Source organism: Marmota flaviventris, chromosome 9 (genome assembly GCF_047511675.1).
Source record: "Marmota flaviventris isolate mMarFla1 chromosome 9, mMarFla1.hap1, whole genome shotgun sequence".
NCBI lineage: Eukaryota > Metazoa > Chordata > Mammalia > Rodentia > Sciuridae > Marmota > Marmota flaviventris.
The window spans coordinates 17610249-17629903 of NC_092506.1; the positions used below are offsets into that span (position 1 = coordinate 17610249).

The window sequence follows — 19655 nt, forward strand, 5'->3', positions numbered from 1 at the left end:
CAAGATCTATGTAAGCAGCAAAGAGGTGTTTATTGCAAGCTAGCTTGGTCCTCCTCACGCACATACAACAACTGGTGACACTGAGAGGCCCCGAGCCCAGGGTTTGCAGCAGTTTTATACATTCTTTGGAGAGGGCAGGGACTTTACATACATCATAGCATCCCTTAGCAAATCATCACACACCGCAGGAAAATCAAATAACAACTCTAAAACATGATTAGCACATTCACTGGCGGGAACAAGTTGGGTAGGGGTGATTGTTCAGTACAAAAGTGGTATTCATTTGAACTGATTGGTTTGAGCCAAGAGGGGTGTACCTGCTGAACTACATGGTTTCCCAACTTGTTATCAATTACCATAAACCTCTGGCATCCCAGGTATTTCCCTGTCTCATGCTGATTGGTGGCTGTTAGGGGGCTGCTATGGATCCCCACCTAGCCTGACTGAGTCAGGGACAACCAGCACAGCAGATCTCTCCTGTTATTTGTAGGTAAACAACTCAGCAGGGTGGGAATGTGCTTAGGAGTGCTCTGTGGGTCTTTCCAAGGACTAAGGTCATGTCCCTTCCTTGGACAGGCTTTGCTCTGAGATAGAGGCTGGTTTTTCATAACCAGGTATGGGGAAGCATACCTGTAATCCCAGTGGATTAGGAGGCTGAGGCAGGAGGATCATGAGTTCAAAGCCAGCTTCAGCAAAAGTAAAGCACTAAGCAACTCAGTAAGACACTCTTTCTAAATAAAATATAAAATAAGACTGGGGATGTGGCTCAGTGGGCAAGTGCCCCTAAGTTAAATCCCCAGTATGCCCTAATAATAATAATAATAATAATAATAATAAGAAGAAGAAGAAGAAGAAGAAGAAGGAGGAGGAGGAGGAGGAGGAGGAGGAGAAGAAGAAGAAGAAGAAGAAGGAGGAGGAGGGGGAAACCTCTATGTACTGTTTTGTGAATTAGTATAGCCACTATGCAAATAACTATGGAGGTTTCTCAAAAATAAAAATGAAACTACTATATTATCCAGATATATACCACTCCTAAGAATTTATCAAGGCAATATATTTTAAAAATGCATGTATTTTCATCTTTACTGTAGCACAATTCTCAATAGTCTATTTATGAAATAGGCTTAGGAGTGTTTAAGCAACAGGTGAATGGATAGAGAAAATTACACACAGACACTCACACACACACAGAGTAGGGTTTTATTAAGTCACAAAGAAGAATAAAATTGTGCAATTTGCATGCTTGGAAATGCAAAACACTATATTAAGTAAAATAAGTCAGACTTGTAAAGACAAATGTTATGTTTTCTCTTGGTTTTGGTCAGCTTTTTTGTTGCTGTGACCAAAAGACCTGACAAGAACAATTGAATAGGAGGAAAAGTTCATTTGGGGCTCATGGTTTCACAGGTCTCAGTCCATAGTGAGCTGGCTCCATTCTTTGGAACTCAAGGTGAGAGAGAATATCATGGTGGAAGAGTGTGGAAGAGGAAAACAGCTGGAGATGGGGGTGTGGCACCAGGAAAGGTAGACAGAGAGAGAAAGAGAGAGATAGAGACCCCTCATCATCAGGGACACACCCCGCCAATGACCACATCCTCCACTCACATCCTACTACTGATAGTTACCACCCAGTTAATCCTTATCAGAAGAGTAATATGCTGATTGAGTTATGGCCTTCATAATCCATTAATTTCACCTCTGAACTTTCTTGAATCATCTCTAACACAGGAGCTCTTGGGGGACACCTAAATATCAAAATCACAATATTCTACCCCTAGTCCCAAAAGCTCATGCCCATCTTGCAATGCAAGTTACCTTTAGTCCATTTCCAAGAGTCCTAATAGTCTCAACAGTTCCTGTGCCTGATGCACTTTGCTTGGCCTCCCAGGCCTTTGAAATCTTGTTGGAAGCCTCCATGACTGCCAAACCCCATCCAGCATAATGCAATCCTGAAGAACCAGCACCACCACATAGTAGATGCCAAGGTTTGCCCCCGTCTCCAGCAGTAGCCAAATTTCCAGACACCATGGTTTCAGCAGCCTCCAAGTGCCTAAGTGGCTGAATATGGTGAAACAACTTTCTAGGTCCTCTTTGTGCAAGGCGAGTACCCCACTTCTCTCTGGACAAGGGAATTTTTCCTTTTACATCCTTGAGATGTGTGTGGTCTTATCAATTCCTGAGATGCTCTCAAGCCATCTTTCTTTTTGTCTCTGAGCAAAGTCTTTGGTGTTTCTTTAGTGGCCATAAAGTCTTTAACAGCTACATATTCCTTTGCTCTGTTTTAGTTGCAGTTCTCAGCCCAAACTGCAAGGTTTTCAAATATTTGTGCTTTGCTTGCTATCATGATTATCACAATAAATTTGGCTAAAAGCTGCCAGCAATATCCTTTGTTAGGATTTGGCTGAGGAACAAAGCACCAAGTAACCCACTGTTATGAAAGAACCACCAATCAGGCACCTACAGAACCACCTGTCAAAGAGCTGGGGGCTCCTGGCCAATCCTGGATCTCAGCCAGCTACCCCAGACCTACCCCAGTAACACAAGGGACTCTAAAAACCCCCTTTCCTGTCCCAAGCTCTCACTTCCTGCCCTAAGCCCAAAGAAAAATTTAAAAGGTATTAACTGGCTGGTAAAAGGAAAAATAAAAAAATTCCAGTCTGGTCCAGCCCTGGCACAGTTTCTCCTCAGACCCTCTTCTTATCCACTCTGTGGATCTAAGAGTTCCTCCCAGAAGCAAAATCTCAATAAAGCCTCCTTCAGTAGCCTTTATAAATCTGCCTCCTTTTGGTTGCTGCTGCCTGACCTTACATCCTTGCCACTGCCTGAATATTATTAGCCTAGAAATTTTTTTCCACCAGATTCAGAAGTCCATCATCTTTAAATTCAGCCCACAAAGTCTCAGGACATAGGGAAAATGTAGACAACTTTTTTGCCAGCTTATTTTGAGGTTCATGGTTTCAGAGGTCTCAGTACATAGTCAGTGGACTCCATTCCTTAGAGTTCAAGGTGAGGCAGAACATCATGGTGAGAGAATGTGGCAGAGGAAAGCAGCTGGAGCTCACCAGGAACAAAATATATACCCTAAAAGACCCCCCCCACACACAAGACCCACTTCCTGCATCCACACCCTACATACCAGCCACTTAATACCTATCAGGGGGTGAATGCACTGAGTGGGTTAAGGCTCATAAATCAAATATTTCACTATCTTGCAATGTCTCACACATGAGCTTTTTGGAAGACATCTAAGTGTCTGTCAGAGGGGAAGAAGGGAAACAAGTAACCTCATGAAAATAGAAGGGAGGGACCCAACATGGCGGCCGGCGAGGAAGCAACACTTTCAGTATCTCCACATGAACGGGATCAGAAAGACCCATTAATATGCCTAGATTCTACCTGCTGAGGAATTTCTAGCAAAATTCCGCTAAAAGGAGACCTGCCGGGAATTAGTAAGTTTATTAGAGGTGACAGCTTGTCCCAGACGGGAGAATCTCAGCCACGTGGCGCAGAGGTCCAGTCCTGCCGGCCGCCGCCTGCCGGGCTCTGCAAATGGCCCCCGCGGCCCGGCGTGGCGAGAAGGGTCCACGCCCGGCCTGGCAAACGGCCCCCACCCTCCCAGGTCTGTGAACAGCCCCGCCTGCAAGGCGAAAGGCCCCGCCTGCCCAGCTCAGGAAGCGACTTGAAGGGACTCTAACCAAGCCTTTATGAAATAGCGAACTGGGAACTAAAACCAGAGATTGAGTCAGACCAGAGACAAGCCAGTCCCATCCCTCCCTTCGGACACTCTGGCAAGGAGCCAGGGGCCCGCCATAGCAGAGAGGGGAAGTCACCAAAGTTCGGCCAATGAGATTCCTTCCCAGCGGAATCTACTTTAGCAGGTGTGTTACTCCCACCCACATCAGATACAAACAACCGGGAAACTTCAAAAATCTCTCCGTGGGCGTGATCGTAAGGGCCAAGGGACTCCCAAACCCCAATTCCCCCAACCGCCAATGGAGAGGGCGTGACAGTAGGGGCGGAGGGAAACAGAGGACACTCCAGACCCCCAACTCCTCCTACTGCGAGTGGAGTGGTAGTGATTGTAGGGGCTGAGGGAAGCAGAGGGGATCCTCGACCCCCAACTCCCATTACCACCAGTGGCGACACCAAAGGTCTTAGCTGCCAGCTTCCGAGGGCGTGCCCACCAAAGGGGTCTGGAAAAATTAAACTATGGACTCCCAGACCATAGTTCCACAACACTGGGACTTTGATGAATGAGAGAGAGAGTGCTCAGTCGTTCGGGAAATAGGGCATGCGGTGGGGCTGAAAGTGTAACCAGATCCTTGGGGAACCACCTCCGGTGAGCAGGACCTGTCTGGCTGGCAGGAGGAAGGGGACAAGTGGCCATAGAAGTGAAACGGCTCTGGACCAACAGGATTGAGAGACTCCCAGGAGCCGCCTTACAGGGATTGCTGTTGACACATTGAGGGCAAAACTTAGCTCGGAGGGCACAGCTCTGCCTAAGGGAAGAGAAGAAAATGGATCTCTAAGACCTAATTTTATTTTATTTTATTTTTTCTCTCCCCTTTTCCCTCTTTCTTTCCCCTTTCAAGTTTTATTGTTCTTTCCATTCTCCTCTATGCTATCTATCTCCCTCTCCTTCTTTCTTTTCAAGAGCACCTTCCTTCCCCTTCCCCCCAACTTTCATCCCAAGCATTACGTCCTCCATTACGTGTAATTGTCTAAATGCAAATAGGTGAAAGTTTTGAGGCCATCTATAGGGCTCCTAAATACCTAGCTACTACCAACACCCTGCTCCAATCGACGGTTAGTATCCCTCTTCAGTAGAGCAACCTTCTAAAGTAGCCAAGACATACTAACCCTTATACCTTCATAGCACCTAACCTAAAGTCCAAAGAACAAACAACAAATCACTATATGCATACAGAATCAGGAAGCCCTTTATAAATTGAATGAATCAGCTCTAAAGTACAATAAAGCCCAACATCTCTAGGCATAATCTCCCACCACAAAGGAGAGACAACAGAGATATACAAAGCCAAAACAAATGTATAGGAGAAAGCAGTTACAAAGCAGTCAAACAGAGCTGGAAAGTAACGTGAACAACATGAAAAAACAAGGGAAAAAAGGATTACAGATACTGCAGGACAACTTAAATCTACAGGAGGACCTAGAAGCATCAGAAACATGGATAGGGAAAGAAATCAAGGCATACCTAACTCAGATGGAACAGAATATTAGAGAAGACATGAGACAGCAAGTCCAAGCATTGAAAGTATATTTTGAAAACGAACTAAACAAACAAATTCAAACTGCAAAGAACGAGCTTTACCAGGAGATAGAGATCTTAAAAAAGAAAACCAAACAGTAATCCTAGAAATGCAAGAAACCATAAACCAGATTAAAAACTCTAACGAGAATATTACAAATAGACTATATCAAGTAGAAGTCAGAACATCAGATAATGAAGACAAAGTCTATCAACTTGAAAAGAATATAGTCAACGCAGAAAAGACGCTTAAATCTCATGAGCAATCTATACAAGATATATGGGATCTCATCAAAAAACCAAATTTGAGAGTCATCGGGATAGAAGAAGGCACAGAGGTTCAAACCAAAGGAATGGACAACTTATTAAATGAAATAATCCTAGAAAACTTCCCAGAGATGAAAGATAGAATGGATTGCCAAATCCTGGAAGCCTACAGGACCCCAAACATCCAAAACCATAATAGACCAACTCCAAGACATATAATTATGAAGATAGCCAACATACAGAACAAGGAGAGAATATTAAAAGCTACGAGAGAAAAGAGGCAGATTACATTCAGGGGTAAACCAATTAGGTTAACGACTGATTTTTCATCACAGACTTTGAAAACGAGAAGATCCTGGAACAATGTATTTCAAACGCTGAAAAATAATGGATTCCAACCAAGAATACTGTATCCAGCAAAATTAAGCTTCAGATTTGACAATGAAATTAAAATCTTTCACAATAAACAAAAGCTAAAAGAATTCGCAGCCAGAAAACCAGCACTGCAAAGCATTTTGGGCAAAATTCTACAAGAAGAGGAATGGAAAAATAGTGCCCAAAACTAACAGTGGGAGGTATCTCAGTAATGGGGGAGGAAAATAACCAAAAAGTAAAAACTAGCCAAACTAAAATAAATAAATAAATAAACATGATTGGAAGTACAAATCATATTTCAATTGTAACCTTAAATGTTAATGGACTAAACTCACCAATCAAGAGACACAAGCTAGTAACCTGGATCAAAAAAAAAAATCTAACAATATGCTGCCTTCAGGAGACTCATATGATAGGAAAAGACATACACAGGCTGAAGGTGAAAGATTGGGAAAAATCATACCACTCACATGGCCCTCAGAAGCAAGCAGGAGTGGCCATACTCATATTGAATAAAATCAACTTCAAACCTAAGTTAATTAAAAGGGATAAAGAAGGACACTATATCCTGCTAAAAGGAAACATCCACCAACAAGACATAACAATTATCAATTTGTATGCACCAAACAATGGTGCGGCAACGTTCATAAAACAAACTCTCCTCAAGTTCAAGAGTCAAATAGACCATACACAATAATTATGGGTGACTTCAACACACTTCTCTAGCCATTAGACAGATCCTCCAGACAAAAGCTGAATAAAGAAACTATAGAACTCAATAATACAATCAATAACCTAGACTTACCCGACATATATAGAATATATCAACCATCATCAAGTGGATACACGTTCTTCTCAGCAGCACATGGATCTTACTCAAAGATAGATCATATATTATGCCATAGGGCAACTCTTTGTAAATATAAAGGTGTGGAGATAATATCATGCACCATATCTGATCATAATGGAATGAAACTGGAAATAAATGATAAAAGAAGGAAGGAAAAATCCTGCATCACATGGAAAATAAACAATATGTTACTGAATGATCAATGGGTTACAGAAGACATAAAGGAGGAAATCAAAAAATTCTTAGAGATAAATGACAATTCAGACACAACCTAAGCAGAATCTATGGGACACAATGAAAGCAGTTTTAAGAGGGAAATTCATTTCCTGGAGTTCATTCCTCAAAAAAAGAAAAAAACAACAAATAAATGAACTCACACTACATCTCAAAACCCTAGAAAAGGAAGAGCAAAACAACAGCAAATATAGCAGAAGACAAGAAATAATTAAAATCAGAGCAGAAATCAACGAAATTGAAACAAACAAAAAAAAAACATTGAAAAAATTGATAAAACTAAAAGTTGGTTCTTTGAAAAAATAAATAAGATCGACAGAACCTTAGCCATGCTAACGAAGAGAAGAAGAGAGAAAACTCAAATTACTAACACACGGGATGAAAAAGGCAATATCACAACAGACACTACAGAAATACAGAAGATAATTAGAAAGTATTTTGAAACCCTATATTCTAATAAAATAGAAGACAGTGAAGATATCGATAAATTTCTTAAGTCATATGATCTGCCCAGATTGAGTCAGGAAGACACACACAATTTAAACAGACCAATAACAAAGGAAGAAATAGAAGAAGCCATCAAAAGAATACCAACCAAGAAAAGCCCTGGACCGGATGGGTATACAGCAGAGTTTTACAAAACCTTCAAAGAAGAATTAATACTAATATTTTTCAAGCTATTTCAAGAAATAGAAAAAGAAGGAGCTCTTCCAAATTTATTCTATGAGGCCAACATCACCCTGATCCCAAAACCAGACAAAGACACTTCAAAGAAAGAAAACTACAGACCAATATCTCTGATGAACATAGATGCAAAAATTCTCAATCAAATCCTGGCGAATCGAATACAAAAGCATATCAAAAAAATTGTGCACCATGATCAAGTAGGATTCATCCCTGGGATGCAAGGTTGGTTCAATATACGGAAATCAATAAATGTTATTCACCACATCAATAGACTTAAAGATAAGAACCATATGATCGTCTTGATAGATGCAGAAAAAGCATTCAACAAAGTACAGCATCCCTTTATGTTCAAAACACTAGAAAAACTAGGGATAACAGGAACTTACCTCAACACTGTAAAAGCTATATATGCTAAGCCTCAGGCTAGCATCATTCTAAATGGAGAAAAACTGAAGGAATTCCCGCTAAAATCTGGAATAAGACATTGATGCCCTCTCTCACCACTTCTATTTAATTTAGTCCTTGAAATACTAGCCAGAGCAATTAGACAGACAAAAGAAATTAAAGGCATAAAAATAGGAAAAGAAGAACTTAAAATATCACTATTTGCTGCCGACATGATCCTATACCTAGAAGACCCAAAAGGGTCTACAAAGAAACTACTAGAACTAATAAATGAATTCAGCAAAGTGTCAGGATATAAAATCAACATACATAAATCAAAGGCATTCCTGTATATCAGCAACAAAACTTCTGAAATGGAAATGAGGAAAACCACCCCATTCACAATATCCTCAAAAAAAAAATACTTGGGAATCAACCTAACAAAAGAGGTGAAAGATTTATACAATGAAAACTACAGAACCCTAAAGAGAGAGATAGAAGAAGATCTTAGAAGATGGAAAAAATGTACCCTGTTCATGGATAATCAGAACCAACATCATCAAAATGGCAATATTACCCAAAGTTCTCTACAGGTTCAACGCAATGCCAATCAAAATCCCAATGGCATTTCTTGTAGAAATAGATAAAGCTATCATGAAATTCATATGGAAAAACCAAAGACCCAGAATAACAAAGGCAATTCTAAGCAGGAAGTGTGAATCTGGAGGTATAGCGATACCAGATTTCAAACTGTACTACAGAACAATAGTAACAAAAACAGCATGGTACTGGTACCAAAACAGGCAGGTGGACCAATGGTACAGAATAGAGGAAACACAGACCAACCCACAAAAGTACAACTTTCTTATATTTGATAAAGGGGCTAAAAGCATGCAATGGAGAAAGGATAGCATCTTCAACAAATGGTGCTGGGAAAACTGGAAATCCATATGCAACAAAATGAAGCTGAACCCCTTTCTCTCGCCATGCACAAAAGTTAATTCAAAATGGATCAAAGAGCTTGATATCAAATCAGAGACTCTGCGCCTGATAGAAGAAAAAGTTGGCTCCGATCTACATATTGTGGGGTCGGGCTCCAAATTCCTTAATAGGATGCCCATAGCCCAAGAGTTAAATACAAGAATAAACAAATGAAAATAGAAGGGAGATCAAGAGAGTAAAGGAAGGAGATCAGAGGAAGGAGGGAGGAGGGAAGAGTAAGGGGTGGTGCTGTATAGTGAAATTAACCAAATTACAGTATATGCACATGTAAGTATGTCACTATAAAACCCATTATTCAGTATAATTAGTAAGCTGCAATGTGAAATAAAAGAAAAAAAATCATCTTCAAATCTCATTATGTTCTCAGTAAGTTTTAGACATAGCTTAAGAAAAAAAATTTAAATTAATCCTTTAAATATAAGTTATTTTTCCATCATCACATAAAATGATGCAGATTTTCTTAGAATTTTTTTTTCATTGTTGTTGAACTTCTACTACAAATGGACTACATGATTTGGTGGAAAATATATAACTTATATCTTCAATACCAGCAAACTCTATTTGAAAGTCTTAATTTTATTTAAATCCTACCTATATAATTCAAAATTTACACCTGACTTTGAAATCATAGCTCATTATTTCATTATCATATTTTATACTGTGAACTCACAAATACTTCTTACGTGTCTAACCTTTATAAAGTGTGATCATCCATACTTACTGTAGTGTTATAGCATCTTACCTGTGTCAACTTGCCAAATTACCTCTTTGCGCTTCTGTGGAAATATTAACAATGCTATATCATGCATGAAATTAAAATATATCTGTTAAAATAAAAATAAATTTATAGTGCTTTTGAAAATTTCTAGCATATTTTAAAGAACGTTTAAAATAAATAGATGAAAGTCAAGAAGGAGTAGATCCTAATGTCATTTGATTTATAGTCATTAGAGAAAAGAAGAGCAGTTTGATTAAAAGAAAACACAAAACTTATCTATGAAAGAACAATCAAGTGATCTGGAGATGCTTATCTTTAGGAGTGCAATGAAATTACCTGAGTTATTGAATAAGGTTTTAGGAAAAGCAATAGGGAAAAGCTTCATGGAAATGTGGGGGGTATTTCAATTTGACCTTAATTGTGTTAAGAAAAAGAAAAATCCCTTCACTATTAATATATCTTGAGCCTTGATAGCAGAATAGGAATATTATTAATGCTTATAATTAATACATAAAGACTTATTTCCTGCATAAACAGACAAGACTACTTTTTTTAAAAAAATTGACCACTAACCATAAAATCTATTCTAAATATTTAAAATTATATATTTAAAACAATTTAAAAATCACATTAGGAAACCCAAATAACAGTAAAAGTTATGAGAGTTTCTTGTTGCTAGATTTGTCCAAGAATTACCATAGGGATTGCTATTGGGTTTGTACCCAGGTCCCTCCAGTGCCTTTAAATACATCTCCCAACTCTATGTGCAGCTTCTTTAGGAGCCTCTAGACTCCTGCATTTAGGGAACTGGTATTGGATGCTCATTATTGTAAGGAAGGAAGCAAAATCAAAAGTCCCATATGCATTTGATGTTTCTCTTGCAGCATTGTGATATAATTCTCATTTTTATTCTGAGTACAGAGAGTGATTTTTTAAAGATACATTTTTATTTTAAATATGATTTAAATATGATATCTATAAAACATGAGGACTTTTTCACTGCGTTTATGCTTAAGATATCTGCTTCTTATTTTGGATTAGAATTTAGACTTTTTTCCTTTGATGTTATGAATTCAAGAATAAAAATATTGCTTCAAAGACTAATTGGAATTTAATGAAGACAATGTAAGTTTTTATTATTTTCATCTCATTTTACATCTTCCTCTGCTTTGTTTTTCTTGCGTGCCTGAGTCTATGTAAAAGTTATCATTTTGAATAATCATAGCATCAAGTATGCTTATTTTCCTGTTTTACAAGAACATTTTTTCCATGGGTAAATATTCTAAAAATATAGCTGATTGGTAACTATTTTTTTTGTAACTTGTAGATTATTCTAGCTTAAGTCACCATTTTTCATTTTAGTAGATTATCAGAAAATTTTAAGGAATCTGTTCTAACAGAAATTTGACAATGAGAAGAGTGTACCAACATCCTAGTTTCAAATTTGGAACTCTCAGAGGCTGCAAAAGAAGTTAAACTATTGAATGTTTCTGTTCTGTTTCAGATAGCAAAGGAATGTTAAAACTCATAAACATTTAAAAGTGTTATCAAATAATTAAATAAAATGAGCAATAAGTAGAATATAAACAAGAACATTATGGAAACTATTGATTTGATTAATTGATGAATTATTTGACTTTCTTTCTGTATTTATTTTGTGGGGCTGCAGATGGAACCCTGGGTTTGCACATACTAGGTGAGTGCTCTGTCACTGAGCCACATCCCCAGCCACTGCTTCCTTATTTTCTCAAGAAGAAATAGATTCGAAAAGAGTTGTGATGGAGAAGCCTTTCCTGAATTAAATAATGGGTATGAGATATGAAAGGAAGGTGGTGTCTGTTCTTGGTCTTAGTATATCATAGATTCCATAAAGTTTTGGAATTGAAGTTTAATGTGGTGTTGTTATAGAAGAAAATTTCAGTAGCCACAATTGAAGTTTTAATTGCATAATAAATGACTATTCATCTAACAAAAGTAGAATGTGTGTGTGTATGATAATATGTATGTATGATTGATATATATATATATATATATATATATATATATATATATATATATATATGATGTACATATATCACTTCTCTAACAGAAGAGGAATATAAACTATGAAATAATCTAAGTATAATATAGATACATTATTTTCTGGAAGTCTTTGATTACATTATTCTTATTTATAAAAGAGAGATTACCTAAAGATATTAGAAGTCTTCTAAAATATTAGAAGTCTTCTCAAATAAATGGGTTAGCTTGATTTCAGTTCATCCATTCGTAAAATTAGAAATCCTATTATATACCCAATATCCTGGTAATTAAAATTCACTAGAGTAGTTATAAAAGTAAGTTTAAACTTCTGTGGAATCTATACTTAGCGGTGTGCCAAATCTAATGAAAATAATCTATATACTGAGATTCTCAGTCTTAAGAATTTAGAGAACATTAATATTCTTAAAATTAAAAATAAAGGAGATGATTTTAGTTATTACAATGTGTTTTAAGTTCACATTTTTTACCTATTTTATGTGAACAATTTTATTTGATTTTATTCACAAGCATCCTGTGTGTTAGATAATATTATCAGTCTCTTACAAATGATAGAACCCATGCTCAAAGAGTGATGTAAACTGCTTAATTATTCAGTGACTAAGAGGTAGACCATATAATGGAATCCACTTAGTCTAAATCAAGCAGCACACTCACCCACAATGATAACCTCTCTCCCTCCCTCATAGATAAAGCTTCCAATTATGTTTTAGGAGTTAGAGGTAAATCTTGTTTCCTAAGAGGACAATTTCTGTAGACAAAAGAAATCAAGACAACTGTAAACATTATAGATTATTTTTTTTCCTTTTTCATTCTTTTGTAGAACAATGAAACATTGCACTGGTGATGGTTTAAATATGATGATGTTTCTCCTCAGTGCACACATATCATGCTGCAGAATGTGTAATACACCCTGGGAATTCAGCAATTAAAACTATGATAACAGTTAGTTTTAGTTTGACCAAAAAAAAAGTCAAATAAAAAAAAAATTATAAATTGACTCCTCAATGTCAGCTATTAAGTTTCAGAGAACAACCATGGAATTATTAAAATCCTACTAGGAATTTAAAAGTATATCAAGAGTTTACTCTTGCTTATAATAAAATCAAATCCATATATAGTTGATCTATATCTATGCTCATTTACATAATTGAGGAAACTATGTGGTAACTAGTTAGCAACAAGTTATGTAAGGGTTTACTGAATTCCAGTAAAAGTAATATTGAAACAATATATTAATTTAATGTTTGTTAATAAAGAAATCAAAATACTTTATTTTGATTATAATCCCTTTGGAACATCACTCCCTTAATTCCTCAGATGTACCTGTTTCCTTCTGTACTTTTTCCTATTTATTTATAAGCACACAGATGCTCACTGAAACTCCTTAGTATTTTTTGTGATTTCATGAAACACAATTGTTATCATAATCTTTTCCACATATGTGTATGTTATTTGCTTTCTGCTCAATAGTATCTCTTAATGTTTTATCCCAGTTGTATGTGCTGTGTAGACCCACTTAAGACATTTATTTAAGTTTCTACCTGTTATTACATGATAAAATATTTCATAGCTTATTTTCTCCATTCTATTATTAGCAGGTATTTAGATCAATTCCCTTTTTAAGAGTGATCAAGGCTTCAGTGAATATTCTTGTGAATTCTTTGTGAGGCAGATTCACTAGGTTAAATGTTTATTCTCTAAACCATTGTCACATTTTTATAAATAGGCTTTTAGATTTTATTTTTACAAGGCTGATGAGTGAGACTATTATCTCAATGTCATTTAATTTTCATTTCCCTGATTCTAATGAATGGGAGAATTTTTATATATGTCATTATGCCATTATAATTTCCTTTCTGTAGATCATCATTCAAATTTTGCTGTTTTAACAAAAGTGAGTGACTTAGATTCATATTGTAGAAATGAAAGTGTTATGGATATTTATTAACATTTTGTCACTTTTTTTGAAAAAATAAAAAAGAAAGTTTATTGCTTTTCTGGCAAAAGAGAAACACAGGAGACTCCTCTCCCAAAGGCTGTGATTCTGCCCATCAGCAGAAACAGGGCTTTTAAAGAGGCAATTCAAAGATTATATGCCACTGTGTTTTCTGCCTGGAGTTATAATTTACTGGTTAATTTGGAAGATAGTCATTTTTGAGATCTTCTGGTACCATCCCTAAAGTCTGGATTATTTCCTTCCTATGGTGGCTGTGTATTGGAGGACAGATAACTGCCTAGAATGGAGAAAAAGGGTAATGCTTTCTGCCCCTGAGATTAAGGAGGGGGCAAGGTTAGGGAAGGGCACATAAAGAGGAAAATAAAGAACCATGATCATTTTAAATGTAAGTTGCAGTGGCAGAGCAGCAAGGGCTATATTCAAAGCATAAAGTAGACCACTGTTACATTCCCCCACTGTCAATTTCTGCATTACATTTTTATGGAATAATGGGTGATGACATCTCCAAACTGCTTCCTGCTGAAAGAGGGTGAAGTTGGGGAAAGTAACCCAAAGTGCTTGTTCTCTGCACAGTGAAGGCCATTCAGCATTAGAGAAGTTAGTAGAGCCACAGTGGCAGATGTCAGGTGACTAGAAAAGCCATATATATAGCACAGGGATTATGCTAAGACAACAAACAAAGCAGCAAAACATTATTTTTTTTATAAACAATTAGCAGAAAATAAATTAGTATTTCAGTCAGTTTCTGGAAACCATGAAGACAGTAACTCACAACCTTATCAATGATTGAGTTTATCATTGTAGGAACTTAGGAAGATTTATAAGTCTATGAGATCAAAATATTGATCTGCTTTTATCAAGATAATTTTCTTGAATTTGTTAGGTTTTATTAGTTGGGGGAAAGTGAGTTTTAAAGGAACTAGGGTTTGTACCTGTTTCAAAGTCTGAAATGATTACTTTGTAACTGGTTAAACTGTTACTTAGGTTAAAACAATATAGTTGACCTGCTAAATATATGTTATTAGGTATATGTATGGATCTGAGAACTATACCTGTTTAAGCCTTTTCTATGTGTTATGTAAAAGTTTATTTTAAAAAGTTGATGCAATTTCACTGGTGAGATAACCAATAAGTGCTGTCTTTTATACATCGCATCTTACGAAGAAGGGCCACATTGTCAATTGAAGACCTGTCTTACATCTGTTTGCTTTGACTAAGTCAATTTCTGATCATTAACATTGTTTTATAAATGTATAAAATATTTAAGGCTATATTTTGAATTTTGTTAACTCAAGAAGACATGTGATTATTGTTATAGTACATTCTGGTTTCTAAATTATACTTTAAAAGTTAAACTTAGTTAAAGGTAAAGTTTAGGAGAGGACTTTGCCAAGTTGGTGTTCTCTAAACTAAAATTATGTGTTGCAAAAGTTTCAGATTTGTATAAAAATGGCAAATTTTGTTGGCATTTATTCCTGTCATTTGACGTTTTATAGCTAGATAAAGTAACCTGTTATAAAAAGTTATACATCAAATTTTGCATTACTCTTCACATTGCAATTGGAATTCAAATGCATTTTTGGAAGATAATACAGAGAGCCTGAGCTGTTTAAGGTGACACTGTAAAACATAGAAGTATTCTGGCACTTTTTCCACAAACAGAAAGTTAAGAGCTCTCTTAGCCTTTCTTTGATTCATGTCTCAGATTTAATGTGGCATTATGTGATTTGTGAAGATCCCTGCCTCCCACCTTACTTCATGTTAGAATGGCTCCAAAACAGGCTAGACTTTGGCTCTTTTAAAATGGTCACAAAGTTAGATTTTTTGTTGTAAAGACTACTGTGATCTCAAATAGGGAATATAATGTATAACTAAGTAAAAGTTCAAGACCATTTTGTTACATTTTAAAATAATTTCTTCAGATGGAATTCTGTCATATATTATATTTAGGAGTACTATATATTTTATTACAAATTTTCTTGTTAAATATTAATTACAGAGCAATTCAGTATTTTGAAATGTTACTTTAAACAGATTAAATCTAATATATTTAAGTGTTTATTGCCTGTGTTTGAGTTCTGTCATCTGTATTTAATAACACTTCTTTACTTGTCATACATTTTTCATACACTTCAATTTTCGAAAAGATGTCTTAATCTATGCTGAATATTGACTCGTGCTGAATTTTGGAAATATACTTTTCAAATTTTACTAAAAAATTTTGTCACAATTCTGGCTTTAATTATTGACTGTATCAGTTAATTTGGGACAAACTAACTTTTTTTTACTACATTCTTTCGCCACCATAAACCACAAATATATTTACTGGTTTTCATCTTTTTATATTTCCAATAAAATTCCATGTTCAAGGATAATTTTCCATTTTCAGGGATGGTATAGGTTTAACAATTTTCAAGCTTTTACTCAAAAAATTCAGGTCCATTGCAATTGCACTTTTGCAATACTTCTAAAGAGTGCCACCCCACCAAAAAAAAAAAAAAAAAAAATTAAACCAGAACCTGTTAAGGTTCATAAATGGGCTTTGAATCACATGTCCATAAAATGTCAAGCTTGTCAAGGTTACTCCAGGTTGCAGAAAGGAAATAAGAGATGTAGTGTGATAATTTGCATCAAATAAATATTTCTTTCTTTTTCTTTTTCTTTCTTTTTTTTTTACTGGCACATTCCAGGATTTGACAATGAACATATAGTGAGCCTGGTGAATTAAAAAAATGTGATTGAATTCAGAGATCCAAGGTACTGAAAAATATGAAATGAAGAAAAATCTCTGAATGTAAGTTTCTCTGCAAGTAAGCTATTGCAAAAAGAAAAGCTAGAAAATCTGACAACACGACAAACATGGTGAGAAATTGAGAAGTCCTGGATGACACTGTTAAATGAACTTGGAAATAAGCTAAAGTCTAGGAAGCAACAGCAATTTTGGAAGGCCATACAAGAGATTAACCCTCTTCTCTGAATATTGGCTTGTTTCTCTTCCTCTCCCACTTAAAAAAAAAAAAAAGAAAGAAAAGAAAAGAAAAAAATGTTGTTGTTGTTGTTTTTTTCATTTTAATTCATAAAGGCACTTTATGAGATTGTTATCCAGAAGGTTAATATTTGACATAATGAGTTAACTGAAGAATAGTGTCACTAGACATGATCAATGTTTAAATTTATCAGTATGAAAGAACTGAATATCCATTATGCCTTTGAAGAATAGACAACTCTTGATTTTAAAACTCCCTGGAGATTTGAAAGCTACTATTAAACTGTAATACTGAAATGTTACCTTAAAATTAAACTGGAAAACTGTGTTGTGTGTTTAAAGTATTCACCCTGATGTTCATGGTAAGTGTGAGGGTTTGAAATTAATTGCAATCACAATTAATTTATTTTCTGTGCTATTATTGTGACAGTGTGTCTGCCTTAATGAACTGCATTCCATTTGTAAGTTTTCTATGTATATTATCCATCTCTCTACCCCTAATGCCAATTATTCTGGATAATTCATAATAAACAATCAATATATGCATTTACTAAACAAACACATGGTTTTGAATATAAATCAATGATTTCCACTGGTCTAGTGTTTCAGGTATATTGACCTCTCCATTTAAATAATCAAACCCATGGAAACAATGGAATATGAAAACATTACTGAATTTATTCTCCTGGGACTATTTAGTAATGAGAATGCAAAGGCTACCTGCTCTGTGATATTTTCACTTTGCTATCTTGCAATTCTTTCAGGAAACCTGGCCGTTCTTCTCACCATCAAGGGAAGCCACCTTGGTGAGCAACCCATGTATTTTTTCCTCAGCTACCTGTCCTTCATGGATGTCTGCTTTACTTCCACAGTGGCCCCCAAACTGATCATAGACTTATTGGTTCAGTGGAAAACCATCTCCTTCAGTGGCTGCATGTCCCAGATGTTTTATGCCCACTTCTTCGGAGCCACTGAGATCTTTATCTTGGTGGCCATGGCCTATGATCGCTATGTAGCCATCTGTAGACCCCTTCACTATATGGTCATCATGAGCAGACAGGTGTGCTATATTCTTGTGATGGCTTCTGTTATTGGAGCCTTTGCCCATTCACTGATGCAGGTATTAATTATTATTCAACTTCCTTTCTGTGGCCCCAATCAAATAGACCACTATTTCTGTGACGTCTTCCCCTTGTTGAAGTTGGCCTGCATGGACACGAGGCTCTTGAAAATTATAATTGTCACCACCACAGGGGTGTTGTCCATTTTGACTTTTGTTGCCTTGGTAATTTCTTACATCATCATCCTGTTCACTTTGAGGACTCACTCATCTGAGGGCCGCCACAAAGCCCTCTCCACCTGTGGCTCCCACATCACTGTTGTGTTCATGTTCTTCTTGCCCCTCATCTTCACCTATGTCCCTATGGCCGATTCTGTCAGTGATGACAAAGTGTTTGCTCTGTTTTACACCATGATTGCCCCCTTGTTCAACCCTCTCATCTACACACTGAGAAACACAGATATGAAGAATGCCATGAGGAAAGTGTGGGGCCCCAAAAAATTATTTGAAAAGAATTGAAGCCTCTGGTTTTGGAGCCACTTGCCTGGTCTTGCTCTCTTCAATGTCAGGAAACATCAGGTGAAGAGAGATGTGTGTCACCCACAGTTGCAAGCCTTGAAGGGAGAAGACGCCTAGCCACTTTCTTTCTGTTGCTTTACATTTCTGAGACTGTTCACAAGTGAAGTGAACCAGATGATCCCTAGGTCCTTCCCAGCTCTGATATTCTAAAAGTTATTTTGTCCTTCATAAACCAAGACAAAAGGAACATTATGTTACTGATCTTGAAGCAAATTAGAAACACTACATGATTCAGCTGTTGTGCCCTGTCTTAGGAAATGGGTATCTCAACTGAGACATCTATTATAGATACAGAGAATGAAGAACTTCTTTTCTGAGGTTTCCATTGCAATTAAAAAAATGAAGAAATGTGAAAAAAATGTATCTGTTGTATATTTTAGATCTGTAACAAATTAAGGTTTGAAAATAGCGTGACACAATGTAATTTTCCTACTCACATTGTAAATGATGGAAGTTATTGTAAGCCATCCTTAATAACCTGTAGGTGAAACGTTTATTAATCGGAAGTTTCAAATTGAGGTAATGTCATCATCAAATTGATGGAATACAAACTTCTGTTGCACCTCCTCCCATAGAAATATCAATTTGAACAACTGTCAATGTAGAAATATCCTTTCATAAGAATTAAAGTAACCAAGTAAGTGTTTATAGCACCTGAATGTGTAACACAGACATTAGAAAAGATGAACTGAAAAAGGCAGGAAGAACAGTTTTACTTTATGGGTGTCACCCATTTTCACATCCCCAGTCATGAAGAGAGATACCTTCCCTGTCAGGAAAGAAGAAGAAAGGGAGCAATGCACTTTGCCCTAGACTGCTAAGCAGGGCCTGCCTCAGTGAAATCTAGTGCTGTGCAGACTCTTAGAGCACCAGATTCTAGTCCCTGTACCTGTAGACTCAGCTTCTTGCTCACCATGGTACCAGAGGCCCAGACTCTAGGCCTGCCTGGAAGATCGTTGGGCCTGACTCTCCAGTAGCCTAACTCTAGTAGCCCTCTGCTCTAGACCAGTTCCACCAAATGACTAATCTTGGCCCCAAGCACTAGAATGGTCCCAGAACCCTAGTTCAGGCTGGTACCCACAAACTCAGTCTCCAAGTAGACCCTTCAGATATAAGCTCCAAGCTGGCAACCATGGACTGAACTTCCAAGTCTGCACTATGCCAGGCTAGATTCTGTAGCCCCAGATCCAAGCTTGTCCCTCAGCACCAGGATTCAGGCCCACTCCAGCACCAGGCTGGCTGCT

General features: G+C 36.7%; 1 protein-coding gene across 1 annotated transcript; it reads left to right on the plus strand.

Moving 5' to 3' along the window:
* The first annotated feature begins 17415 nt into the window (after positions 1-17415).
* LOC139706970 (olfactory receptor 4P4-like) lies at positions 17416-18351 on the plus strand. The gene has a single exon (XM_071616952.1). The coding sequence runs from the start codon at positions 17416-17418 to the stop codon at positions 18349-18351; it is 936 nt and encodes a 311-aa protein (XP_071473053.1).
* The last annotated feature ends 1304 nt before the right edge of the window (positions 18352-19655 follow it).

What these genes read in the sequence shown, in the direction of transcription:
- LOC139706970 (XM_071616952.1), top strand. Translation starts at nt 17,416, where the DNA reads ATGGAAACAATGGAATATGAAAACATTACTGAATTTATTCTCCTGGGA.